This window comes from Schistocerca nitens, chromosome 9 (genome assembly GCF_023898315.1).
Source record: "Schistocerca nitens isolate TAMUIC-IGC-003100 chromosome 9, iqSchNite1.1, whole genome shotgun sequence".
Classification (NCBI taxonomy): Eukaryota; Metazoa; Arthropoda; class Insecta; order Orthoptera; family Acrididae; genus Schistocerca; species Schistocerca nitens.
Window position 1 is genome coordinate 136,193,027 of NC_064622.1, and position 14,116 is coordinate 136,207,142.

The following is a 14,116-nucleotide window of genomic DNA, read 5'->3' on the forward strand; positions in this document are numbered from 1 at the left end:
CGGAAAGCTTTTCCTTGTTACAGTTTGAGCAGTAGTAGGCATATAAATCTGAATTAATTTTGGACGGAATACCCTGAGACTTGCAGCAAGTGGCTGAAGAAATGCTTAGCGGGGCTTCCCCGCTATACTAACTGCAACAAAGGCCGACGCCAGCTTCGGCGGCGTTGTTGCTAGTGACGCAGTGTGCGGAAGAGTAGCGTGTAAGCCGAACTGTGACCTCGGTGCGCGCTGACATCGCGGGCACGCTTCGTGCGTGCAAACAACAGGTCGGAGGGTTAGTCACCTGTGCACCTGAGCGATATTGCGTCTGCGCATCGCTGAGTCTCGACACAATGCGACGTGGAGACCGAGGTAACGGCCCACCGCGGTTGCCATTCCGGTATCCGCTGATTATCAGTTCTCTGCTTTGTTTAGCAGGGACTGGCGGCTTTGGCTGACTTCGATCTACCGTTCCCAACAGGCTAAAGCCAAACCCTGCGTTCACGAATGTACCCTTTCCGAAACGTCACCGTGCTTTTGCACGTTTGTTTCGTTTCTTTATTGGTCATTTTATGCTCCAGTGTCATGGGGGAGGGGTTTTGTTTCTGGATTGGTCATTTTGTCATCCAGTGTCGTGGGGGAGGGGCGGGGGGGGGGTGAGAATCAACAGGCTGTCAGCAGCCATATTGCTCGTATTCAACCGAATTATGCTAAAAAACACATAGTTCCTGTAGTTAAAAAACAAACTTTGTCAGAACAGCTCTTGAACAACGCTGCCCTGGCCGTTGTGAGTTTCCGTGACCGAAGCCGCTATTTATCAATCAAGTAGCACCTCAATTGGACTCACAAAGGCTGAGTGCAACCCGCTTGCCAACAGCGGTCCGCAAACCCAGAGGGTCACCCATCCCATCACTAGCCCAGCCCGACAGCGCTTAACTCCACCGAGCAAGGTGGCGCAGTGGTTAGCGTGGACGCGCATTCGGCAGGACGACGGTTCAAACCCACATCTGGCAATCCCGATTTAGCTTTTTCGTGATTTACCTAAATCGCTTCGGGCAATTGTCGGGATGGTTCCTTTCAAAAGGAACGGCCGACTTCCTTTCCCATCCTTCCCTAATCCGATGGGACCGATGACCTCACTGTTTGGTCCCTTCCCCCAAATCAACCAACTGTATAACTCCAGTGATCCGACGAAAACAGGTGTTTCTACTGCGGCAAAGCCGTTGGCATACAGTTTAAAATACTGGTCGGAAAATGCAGTAGAAAATGATTTTTTGGTATTTTTGTGAAAAACAGATATGGAAATAGTGTGGTTGTTGGCTAGGGTGCAAATGTAGCTGCTGCTCCTGGCAAGTCCATGTATGTCGGTCTCCATTACTGTAAGAGTAGGAAAATGTGATGGACAGGGTGTGCGCACAAGATGGTGTGATGGATGTGTGCAGGATCAGTGTGCGGGGGCTCTGAAATGTGATCGAGAACTGCGCTTTGAAACAGAAAGTAGCGAGGGTGTGTTTATGGTGATGAAGAGACTGGAAGGGGAATTATTATGCATTAATAAAATTTAAGTAATCAGCCAATAAATTGTGATTGGTAGCGGCTGTTAAAAAGTAAGGCTGACTGCCATGTTATCCTGTCCCAATGGTGTCATGGGATGTGGTTTGGAGGGGCTTGTGGTAGACACCGTTCTCCCCGTCGTTGTAGGGTTTCTTGACTTTGGAGCCGCTACTAATCAGTTGTGTAGCTCCTCAGTTGCCCTCAAGAGTCTGAATGCACCCCGTACCAGTCCTGTCACCAAGAAAATAATCCCTGACAGCACCGAGAATGAATCGAACACGGATCCCCCGGATAGCAGTGCGACAGATACGGAGACGGTCGCTATTAAAAGAATGTTTATTAACTGTAACAAACGGGCGATGCTGATAAATATCCAGTACGAGTGTCGATTGTTTTCAGATCCGACGAGTGGTTTCAGTGAGATAAAATATTTTCGTGGGACTGTGTTCCGCAGTTTGTTTGGCTCATTTGGGGGCGTTAGAGAGATACTACCGAAACATACCTATTATCTTACGAATAGTTTTGTCAGTGAGGAACGTAAACGTAACTCGATCTGTAGGCACCAGCAGATGCATCGGTAGCGACTGACCGCTGTGTCATCCTGGCAGTACTGCGAATCGAACCCGTGCCCTCGATATGTCAGTCAGTCGTACTGAGCATTCGCCTGTGGAGGCGGACTGTCAATGACGAACCTAGGAGTTATTTCAGTCCATGAACACTGCGCTTATAGAAATCACAGGGAGAGACGTGAAAGCAGAAACTCTTTCCGCCCTTTGTCCGATGAACGGGTTAGACAGAAACGTGTGTTACGTCACACATTTTACAGATTAGCAGAGCAAAGACGCAACTGCGTCAGAACGTTTTCGGATGATGGGTGTGAGAGGAGGGCGGGCGCAGAACCGGCTGGGTGCCGCACGGCGCGTGTGGAAACTGTGCCGCCGCTTTCGCAGTCCGCGGTTCGTATCGCGGCACGAGCCCGCCAGCCCGGCCGGTCGTAAAGGGAAACTGCCGCTTGCAACAGCCGCTTGCAACGGCCCGCCTCTCTCTCCTGGCCGCTGAAGTCCGCAGGCTCTACAAATGTCGCCTCCACCTGCAGTCTCACGTCCGGCCGCAGAAGCACGGACAGAGTGTTCCTGGCGTGATCAACTGTGCTTCATAGAGCGCCGTTCATAGCCCATAAACATAAACGTGGCTCTTTTATTTTTGAAATCGTTCTGATCTGTGACGTCGGTGCGCGTCACATTACTGTTGCTGTATAGATGCTTGGACATGGAAAGTCCTGAGCTATATCTGGGCCTGACGGATCAGCCCTGGCTCCAGTTCTGCTTAATTTGTATGTCTCATACATGTTAACTACTAACCACAAGAAAATCGAGTCTGCAAATGATCTGGCATTTATACGTCAGAACAAAGCTGTCAAGAATTGTGAGAGTGTACTCTCTTATAGCCTCACCGTACTAAAAGAGTATTTTTGTAAATGGTGGCTTCAGACATGCCACAGTAAAACAGAGCTCACAACGTGCCATATCCATAATAGGCACGTAGGGAGTTACATATGCTATTTGATCGAGTCCAAGTACCCGGTAACTTCTCTAAATATCAGAGACTGTCATTTAAGCAGCATTGCACTAACCTGTCAAAGAGGCTTGACTCAAAAGTAAATCTACTTAACAAAATTGCCAGAAACAACTGTGGAGCAAATGCAGATACGCTAGGTAATGTTTAGATGCACGCCACAATGAGGACTGTTACCTAGACTGTCATATTTATTCCCATTCACTGGCTGCCTGTTCTATCCAATATTGCTCCTCTGAATCGCAGAAGAAGAGCTGAAGAAGACAGATTCCCGTAACAATATGGTTCCAGTTAGTGATTTACAGAACCCATGAGTTACACGCTTGAAGACATGCAACCTACCTCGGAACGATTAACAAAAACACAGACCGATGTCACCCAGAAGTGAAAAGAGCACTGCAAATGGACATTCACCACAGAACACCTCCCTAACTGAAAACCGAATCCCAAAAGTTACAGGATTTAATCTCCCCCCAAAGCACGTGGTCGAGAAGCATCAAGACAGGACAAGAGAGACGTGACCACGTCTTGAAGAAGTGGCTCATGTGAATGTACTGTGAGGGAACAGACAATAAGACATATTGTGCAGAACTGCCCACTTCAGGTTTTTAAAGGAACGTCGTAAAGTGAAACAGGAGGGATATTTGCCGTTCCCCATGGAAGTCTTACACTGTTGTTCTTAATCTGCATAAACGATTTAAGGGACAATCTGAGCAACCCTCTTAGATTGTTTGCAGATGATGCTGTCGTTTTTCGTCTAGTAAAGCCATCAGAAGATGAAAACGAATTGCAAAGTGATTTAGACATATCTATACGGTGTAAAAGTGGCTGTCGACATAAAAAAATAAAAAAAATGACGTCCTCTACATGAGTTCTAAAAGGAATCCGTTAAATTTCGGTTAAACGATAAATTACACAAATTTAAAGGTTGGCGTTTCGACTAAACCCCAAGGGATTTCAATTAAGAACAATTTAAATTGGAACTTCCTGGCAGATTAAAACTGTGTGCCGGAAGTTTCATATCAGCGCACACTCCACTGCAGAGTGAAAATCTCATTCTGGAATTTAAACTGGAACTATCAAATAGAAAATGTGTAAGTTGAGGGGAATGTGAAGCAAAGACAGTGTTTTATTGCCTGAACGATTAGAAGATGCTACAGATCACCGGTATTATTCTGAAACCTTAGTCACGGTATAGGATCGTTATCGGATAGGATTGACGGAGGAGATCGAAAAAAGTTCAAAGATGGGCAGCTCGTGTTGTATTACGGCGAAATAAGGGAGGGAGTGCAATGGATATGATACGCGAAATGGGATGTCAATCATTAAAACAAAGGCGGTTTTCGTTGCAACGAGATCCTTTCACGACATTTTAGTCACCGACTTTCTGCTCCGAATGGGGATTCTTCCACAACATTTGTTGGTACAAAATTGTAAAATATACGATTTGATTTTTAAAATAGGCAGCAGCTTTTGAAATATACAGTAAATCAAATGCAAAAAAAACTCCCATCAACATAGGGAGAACGAGCATCGTAATAAACAAGAGAAATCAGATGTGTCAGGTAAATATTTAGGTACTAATTTTTCCCAAGTGCTATTCGCGAGCGGAACGATCGATAAGTAGGCTGTATGCAGTTGCATGAAGATTCTGCGAAACACTGAAGTGTGAACTACATAGCAGTCATATATATGAGGCTCCTAGTGCTGCGATCTAGTTGTCAAATTTAAATACTAACGTGTAGGGCCGTTGAGTGTGAATATGAGTTTGTAGCGTAATGTTACTACTGTTGCATGTATTTTCAAGAAGATAAGTCGAGGAGTCTCTGAAGGAGAGGCAGTTGACGCAGAGCACGGTACTGACGGCCCGCGAGGAAGAAAGCTGCCGGAAGCGGGGGCGGCCGGCCAAGCGGAAGGCGAGCACTGCGTGGGTGGCATCGGGCCAGGCCGGTGCGGGAAGCGAGCGACTCACGAGCGTCACAGCTTCTGCTGGGGCTGCACTGGGCAGTGAGACAACACGAAAGTCTCTACAGATCTGCAGCAACAGCAAGAGATAACAAGCACGGTTGAAGTTCAACCTACCATGACCCTCGAAGTGTCCGCCTCCGAGGTGTAGTTGTTTCCGTTGCTGGCTGCTGATAGGTTCGATTTGTGTGACCAATTGCCGTTTTCCTCAGCTAAGAAGTCCAGAAACGAGGTCCATTAAAAGGCAGACAGTGTAAATAACAAGTGATTTTACAAACAATTGGTGTCAAAGCGATTTCGAAACATTCTTTCCATGTCGCGGCTTTAGAGACGGAGAAATAGGAAAATTGCCGGAGGGGTGGGAAGGAAATCTGTTGCGGCCTACGCGAAGTTACTATCCCAGTATTCGCACGACGTTATCGAGGAAAATGGGCTTACTGCAATTGGAAACCCCGTTCTCTATCAGTACCGTGTCTTAATAACAGCGAACTCACGAATTATTTGGAGGTAATGGAAAAAATGTAGAGGTCTACCTCGAGGAACATCAATTTGGGTTGCGGGGAAATTTAGGAACACCTAAACAATACTGACTTATCTTAGAAGATAGGTTAAAGAAAGGCAAACCCAAATATGCACCATTTATAGATTTAGAGAAAGCTTTGGGCATGTTGACTGGTCTGCACTGTTGGAAATTTGGAAGATGTCAGGGACAAAATACAGAGACACAAACAAAACAGCAGTTGTAACATACGACGGTATGAAAGGGAAGTGGTATCTGAGAAGGGAGTGTGGCACGTTTTTAGTCTCTCCCCGATGTTATTCACTCTGAACAATAACCAAGCTACAAAGGAAACCAAGGAGAAATCTTGAAAGTGAATTAAAGTTCAGGGAGAAGAAGTAAGAAGTTTGCTGTTTGCCGATGACATTGTAATTTCGTCAGAGAGGGCAATGGATTTGCCATCAGTTGAACGGTGTGGATAGTGTCTTGAAAATAAATTACAAGATGAACGTCAAGAAAAGTAAACAAGGTTAATGGAATGTAGTCGAATTAAATCAGGTGATGCTGAGGGAATTATATTAGGAAATGAGGCACTAAAAGTAGTAAAAGAGTTTTGCTATTTGGGCAGCAAAATAAGTGATGACGGCCGACGTAGAGAGGATATTAAATGCAGACTAGCTGTAGAAAGAAAAGCGTTTCTGAAAAAGAGAAATTTGTTAACATCGAGTATATAAATTTAAATGTTAAGAACTCTTTTCATAAGGTATCATATGATGATCCAATAGTAGAGGAAGAGGGTTAAAGAAATACAACGAAGTTTCCACCTCCTAAAGCACTGCATTGTATGAGAAAGTGTGCTCGCTGACATCGACCTATTTCTATGGCTCCTGACAATGACTACAGGAATATGAGAACGAGAACACTTCATGGAGTAGTTGGTATTATTCCCTAGTACATGGCCGCGATGGTGTTACTGTTATCTTTTACAAAATATTCTTCCGAAATACAAGCTAAGAGCAAAAACGGATAATTAATAAGTAAAAGAAAGTGGGCATGGCTCACTTGTACCTAAACGTAACAACAGGAAAAAAGAAAATCATTGGTACATAGTTAACTCGTTTCATTAATTCTATACGAAACAACTAAGGAAGTAAAGAGAAACTGGAAACATAACTCGGTCACTTTGTTCTTTATTATGAGGTGCCTTGCTCGTCCAACGGTTTTTTATAATGTGACATTTATAAGCCCACTCCCTCAGTGTTGCCCAGAAGAGTCATAAAATGGTGCTCGAAAGTACAAAAACGAACCTGCATGGACGTCAAGAAGAAACATGTGGTTCGTAGCGACAGCGTGCTTTGCGGAGCAAGGTTCCGGTGCCCGCCGTGGCGTGGCCTTCTCCACAAGGTGACATTATTGACAGAACCGCAGCCTGTTCTAACGCGTGCCGCTCCACATTCCTCTTTTTTTTGCCCATTATTTTTATGTTCCTCTCGTGCTGCGCGGACAACAGAGAATGGCTCTATTGTCGTTCTCAGTTTCCGCCTGTTAACCAACATTCGCGCTCCCGTGAAACCCTTCACCGTGTTAAAAATCAAAAGAGGTGACTCACCGACACGCCAGATGTGCATTATAGGCAAAAGTGCCTGAGTCATAGTTTGTCCACAGCACGATTTTTTTAAATAATACTTGCGATTGTGGTTCGGTAGTAATGTAGTTACAGATTCACTTTCAGCAAGGGATAGGAAATTGCCATTACCTCTTCGAAGTAACCACTCTGCTCTCATTAAAATTTGTTGTCGACAGTCAAGTCGTTACAGATTTGCACAAACTGCTTAAAAATTAGGAAAGAACCGCTTTTTTGTCATTCATATGAGGCACTTCAGGGAAGTCATAGGGTTCTTCTATCACAAGAAACGGTGTGCAATACATGCACGAACAGATTCCATGTGTAAGATATTATCCCTTCGCACCAAAGTCAACCAAGAACGTCATTATTCTGAGATAACAGCTGTTGTTTTCGTGTGTGTATTAGAAATTAACAAAAATTAGCGACCAATGTCTTCATGTGCGAAGTAAAGTATGAAGAGCTACTTTGTGCTCTAAGTACTCGGTTTCTCCAATTTTAGCAAACAGACTAATGGTTTGTGTCATCGGATTTAGGCAAGTGCATTTAGTGCTCAAGGACAAGGATGAAATGCTTGTGGCTTTAATTTTCAAACCTGCCGCGATATGCCTCCTGATATATCATTCTATTTCGTCGTAAACTATAGATGGCTGCTGAGCAATGACATAGATTTCCTGTAAAAGCGTAGATGGGGGCAGCGTTCGTTTTTAACTTCCCGTGGAGAGTAAATTTAACAGAGAAATAAACATCGTTCTATCATGAGTTAATAAAAGTTTTTGCCATGGTCTCACGTGCTAAATTTTTCCAGTGCTGGCATGTTATCGTTCAGTTCGAACAGGAAAAACGTAAAACGAAATGACCACGCTCGATTTCGAACGGGATCCTTCACGGCACAAATCCCATTTTCTCTCTGCGCTTCAGCCCTATCCGGTTGACGTAGCTCTCTTTGTGAACGAACGACACTGTCGTAAAACAAGAAAAACCTGCAGTTTCAGTGACGTAAGTGAATTAGTGTGTAATAACGATGAATGGTTGAAAAGGTTAATGACTAAATTAATGTAAGTGCCTTCGAAAACATCTGCTACAAGAACTCATCGCATGAGCTACCACGCCTCCCCACGTGGAATTACTGCAGGGAAAATCCCGGTGTTTTTCATACACTGGAAGGTTACCGTGCGCTCGACAGACTTAACTACGTCATTACCTGTGGGCTTCTCCCGTAACACCGGCGGTCACGACAGCTTATCTTCCACAGCTAAGAAGCGAAGTAAACTGTGTGTTCCGCTGGTTGCTCGACAAAATAGTAGACCCTTCCCAGAGACTGCAGCCTTAAACCTGTTCTGCAAGTGAATCTTTGATCATTAAGATAAAGCATAACAGGGTGCACAGAAATGTATAAAAATTAAAGCTAGACAATACTTTCCTTCTCAAAATTGCCAGAAAAGGTACTGTCACCAGGCTATATCGTCAGCAGCACCTGTTTTTATTTCCAGTTAATTAACCAGTGGAGCTGTAGTCCCTAGGTAAAGCTGTTCTCAATAGGTTAGAGGAGACCACGCTACTACCTCGGTGTCGCATTCGTGAGACCAAGAGGCAGTTCTACTGATTAGTTTAAACTCAGAGCTGATTGTCCAGCTTGATAACTGATTACGATTGAAACACAATATCCGCGAACACGCATGGAATAAAGACTGCTCTTTACTGCTCTGTTGGCAACAGCCTTACCGCATTGGATCCACCGGTTCCCGTGAGATCACCGAAGTTAAGAGCTGTCGGGCGTGGTTGGCACTTGGATGGGTGACCATCCAGGCCGCCATGCGCTGTTGCCATTTTTCGGGGGGCGCTCAGCCTCGTGATGCCAATTGAGGAGCTACTCGACCGAATAGTAGCGGCTTCGGTCAAGAATACCATCATAACGGCCGGGAGAGCGGTGTGCTGACCCCACGCCCCTCCTATCCGCATCCTCCACTGAGGATGACACGGCGGTCGGATGGTGCCGGTAGGCCACTCGTGGCCTGAAGACGGAGTGCTTTTACTGCTCTGTTAGCAACAGACAATTAGAGTCTGCTCACAGGACACTACGTCATTGGGACAGGGAAGAAGGAAATCAGTTTGTCAACGGAAACATCCCACCGATACTGATCCAATAGTCGCAGTTTGAGGGAAGTTTCTGAACTGAAAAGACATATGTCGATCTTCTTAATTGTCGCTTTGACTTGGATGACCGTATGCGTTCTTTACATAGCTCCACCCATCATTTCTGTTCCTGGCTCTCCTTTTCTCGGGCCATCGTCTCTGTATCGCTTCCTCTGCCGCCTCTACATTTCCCCGACGATGATAACGCGACTCACAGTAGCCTTTTCCATTCTAATTAGGGCTTCACCCACATCAGTCTTTTTTCTCTTCGGCCAATATCAGCTTCTTAGTAAAGGTCTGCCAGTTTCTGTTTTTTAAATATCTTCCATCTCTCTGTCTGCATGTCCCTCTTGGGGCCAATTATTTTCCTTCATCTTTCACTCTCGAAGACAAGCAACTTTTCTTCGTCTGCTTTCATTAATGTCAATTTTCAGACAAGTATAAGGCTACCGGGAGAAATCAGACTGGTTCAGTCTGATTTTAAAACTTCTCGGAACTCCTGTACCGCACAGCACGTCTCGTAAGTCAAAATACGCTCTATTTGCCGCTACAGTAATTGCCTCAGTGTCAATTTCCTTCTGTTCTTCTTCCTAAAAGGCAACGGCCATTTCGCAATGGGTACACCGGTTCCCATCAGATCACTGGTTAAGCGCTGTCGGGCGTAGCCGGCAGTTGGATGGGTGACCATGCGCTGTTGTCACTTTTCGGGGTGCACTCGACCGAATAGTAGCGGCTCCGGTCAAACAAAACCATCATAACGACCGGGAGAGCGGTGTGCTGACCACACGCCCCTCCTATCCGCATCCTCAACTGAGGATGACACGGCAGTCGGATGGTCTCCATGGGCCACTTGTGGCCTGAAGATGGAGTGCTTCTTCCTAAAAAATATATATGTATGTCTACTGTTTTGAAAGTGACTTTATCAGCTATCAATGGAGTACCATTTTTGGGTGCCTTGCTCACGACCATGCACACAGGTTTCTCCTTATTAATTTCTATCTCTGCTTCCCTTACAACATTTCTGTAAGAACTTGACATGAGCTGTGCAAGTCCTCTCTGCTACCACCTGTTAGAACAACATCTTCCGCATATATGCAAATCGATTTTTTTATGTTACTACCCAGTCTTCTTCCAGCTGGGTTTAATGTTTGGTGTTCTCTATTTTGTCTAAAATTAAATTAAGAAGTGCTGGAGATAATGCATCTGCTAGTCTAAGATCAGTTCTGACTTGAAAATGCTCTGGCATTCCTGAAATCATCTCTACTCTGCAATAATTTTCCTACAAACACATCTGTACTAGACGTATTGACTTTAGTGGAAATGAGAATTCTTTCAAGACATTCAGAATAAGCTCGAGTTCCTCCAACAGTGCAGTAGTGGTAATCCAGCGAAATATGTGCCAGTGCTGACTCTTCCTGGGACGCATACCCTCCACATTTGTTTGAATGGTAAGCCTTTCACACAATAAGCAGCCGACTGCTACGGGGCAGCATCTGAGTAGGGACGGCTCGTCTCGTGGCGAGCGGACGACCTGAATGCGTCTTTCAGACCTGCAACTGTGCAAGTGAAAGGAACCCGCCGAGTCCAGCGGAGAGGCGTAGCGTTCCTGCGGCCGCGATGACGCGGCGGCCGGCGACTAGACTGGCGGCTGCAGAGCGCGACAGAGGGGTCAGCTGCAGCAGTGGCTGGCTTGGCGAAAGTACGCGGACTGGCCCAGCAGGTATCGCTTTCGCAACACCGTGCCCATTCCTGTGCGGCCGCCGACTCGACATAATGGCCAGCAGCCACTGCGCGATACGCCTCCCGGCAACGAGTTCGCGATATCTTCCCGCTTTCGTAACCGGTACCCGCCGTTCCGCATCCTTACGTGCACACTTTCACGCGATGGTTCAGCGACAAGTAGTATTTCAGAAGACTGCTGCTCACTTCCGGGCGGTTTCAGCTATGGTTTAAAGTTTTCCGTGCTTCCAAAAGTCTGTTACGATTTCATTAATTTGTGACCAGACATGAGTCCTTGTGGCAGAATGATTTGGGTCAACAAATCAACTGAGCGAGTACTTTTTGCCTTTCGATATCGCACGTATTTCGCATTTCGAAAGAATACTGATGCATGTACTCGGTAAGCCTTATTTAATCAATGAGATTTTAGACAGCTTCATCTTGCTTGCGTTGGTTACTTAAGTTTGCCCAGAAGTTGCTCCCCTGGCGAAAAATGTGTTTGATTCCACAATAATACGTTGCAGGCCCTCGTCTTTCCGACGATACTCCTACTTTTCTTGTCTTTTAGTTGTAATATCTGTGTCGAGGCTATAATTCTCAATATTAACTACTGGGAGAGATACTACATCCTTTACCGAGCGAGGTGGCGCAGTGACTAGCACACTGGACTCGCATTCGGGAGGACGACGGTTCAATCCCACGTCCTGCCATCCTGATTTAGGTTTTCCGTGATTTCACTAAATCGCTCCAGGTAAATGCCGGGATGGTTCCTTTGAAAGGGCACGGCCGACTTCCTTCCCCGTCCTTCCCTAATCCGATGAGACCGATGACCTCGCTGTCTGGTCTCCTCCCCCAAACAACCCCAACTACATCCTTGAATGTTCCATAAAAAGGAGTGGGTAGCGTACTTTTCTTGTTCCTGCCTATCTTGACAGCAGTGCCAAAGTAGCATTATAGAAAAGTAAATTATCAGCGATATATAATTATTCCTCTCAATTAGGCTTTTCTGTACACTGGCTTGAAGATTTTACCCAACAATGGGCATTGTCTCGACTGACAGTTGGGAATCGTTGGAGAAAAAATACTGGAAACGTCATTATAGGCGAATGATAGTTAATTCATGGGGAAGTATTATGCCATACAGGCTATCCAAAAAGAAACCATTAGTATTGAGGGATATGACTGGAAAGATAATTTGAACCAAAGAAATCTACCGAACATGGGCTCTAAAATGCATACCTTAAAACTATAAACACTTGCTCATCTACGCTAATGTGAGACGCATCCCTTCTACTGAACAAGTGCTGATAGCTCTTAAGGTATGCAGTTTAGGGCTCATGTTTACTAGACTTTTTTGCTTCGAATGATCCTTCCTGCCACATCACTGAATATAGACCATTCCTCTTGGGATTTTCTTACCTAGCAATATACTGAAGTTCTTCTCTATATCTCCTATTAATCAACCTGGTAGGTGTTCGAGAGTAATACAAAATATTAGACAGCCCTTTGCGGACTATGTTTTTTTTCTAAACTCGTGTTTCGATATCTGGTACTGTTTATGATGTTTACGCTCTCGCACTTACTAACCGTTCTAGTGAGGAAACACGTCACTTTTCGTTGGATCTCCTCTATCTCGTTTATTAATCTAAACTGGTACGTGACCTAGGCTAATACAGAACAACAAACGATCCTTTGCGTACTATCACTCTGCCGAAAATCGTTCTCCGATATCTGGTACTGTTTGCGAGGTTTACAGATGATCGCGTTACGTCGGTGACCCTCTGCAACAGGTAACAATCTTTCAGACCATTATGAAGAACAACAATTGTTTCTCAAAGTGAGGTCGTTATTTCATCCTGTCTCTCTCCTGATTTATGGACTCAGCAAGTAGAGGTCACTGCTTGACCGACATATCGCGAATATGCTAATCATGTAGAGCAATGTGGAATCTGCTAATCTAGAAGACGATATTACCAGGCCGAAGATGTGGACTGACACATGGTTTACTATCATGGTCCTGTGCAAAATGCTGCTTGTGAAGAGCTCACACAGTTCTGCTCTTTCGCTATTGCTTAGCTATGCAAAGTGAGAGATTTCACGCTGTAAATGGCACGTTGTTACTCGGCTGTTCCCCCTTTTCCTTTCCTGTTTATGTGCGCGGACTCGACTGTGTCAGCAGGATGTACTCTCACGCAGAGCAGCACAAGGCGCCTCGTGAGACTGCAACGCGAGGCGCTCTCTAGCGTGGGTTTCTCCCGGAGCCAGCCAGCTGTGCGCAGGCGCGCGTGTTCTCCAATATCTCCTGCGGCGCGGGCACTTTCTCACCTCTGAGGACATCAGCGGGGATGAGCCTCTTGAAGATCTTGGGCCTCTCGTCCTCCTTCTTCTCATCGGCCGCCAGCACGGCCACGGAAAGGCAGATCACCAGGATGGAAAGTACCTTCATTGTCTGTCAACAAGAAACAAAACATTCCGATAAATTTCGTGCCGTCGCATGGAAATTCTTACAAACATTAATTATGTACCGATGAGAATTACTCCATCGGTTTTTCAGTGTAGAAGTAACAACTAACACACAAAGCATTACTCCTACAGATAGTTTACTAATGTCTTGTTTTTCAAGAACACCGTTCTTGATATGGAGTGAAGGAAAGTTACCATTTAATGTAGCGTCAACATGTAAGTCATTAGGGGCGGAACACAGGCTCTGTTGCACAAACAGGGGAGCAGGTAAGAAAGATTAAGGTTTGCCATCCCGCCGAGATCAAAGTCGTTAGAGACTGAACCATAGCTCATCTGGAAAAGGAAGGGGGAGAAAACAGACTACATCCATTTGGAAGTTAATATGTAGGCACAGCCACACAGTGCGAAAACACTAATTTAACGCTTTTCGACGATACGAGACCTCATCTTTAGAAGTATCGACACACAAGAATATTGATTGCATAGAAACGTTGATCCACGCATTGTCCTCACAGCATTATCATTACTTTTATATAATGACACTATTATGAGGAAATTGCGTGGATTAAAGTTCGTAAATCTGTTGCTCACAATGGAGATTC

The 14,116-nt window shown here is 45.2% G+C and overlaps 1 protein-coding gene and 1 pseudogene across 1 annotated transcript in view; one reads left to right on the top strand and one right to left on the bottom strand.

The window, feature by feature from the left end:
- LOC126204450 (uncharacterized) overlaps positions 1-14,116 on the bottom strand; it is a 39,459-nt gene that overhangs the window by 17,492 nt on the left and 7,851 nt on the right. The window contains exon 2 of the mRNA XM_049938837.1: positions 13,377-13,500. Within this exon, the coding sequence (XP_049794794.1) occupies positions 13,377-13,497 (121 nt within the window). The 5' untranslated portion in view covers positions 13,498-13,500. The remainder of the gene's footprint in view (positions 1-13,376; positions 13,501-14,116) is intronic.
- LOC126204782 (5S ribosomal RNA) lies at positions 8,908-9,025 on the top strand (annotated as a pseudogene).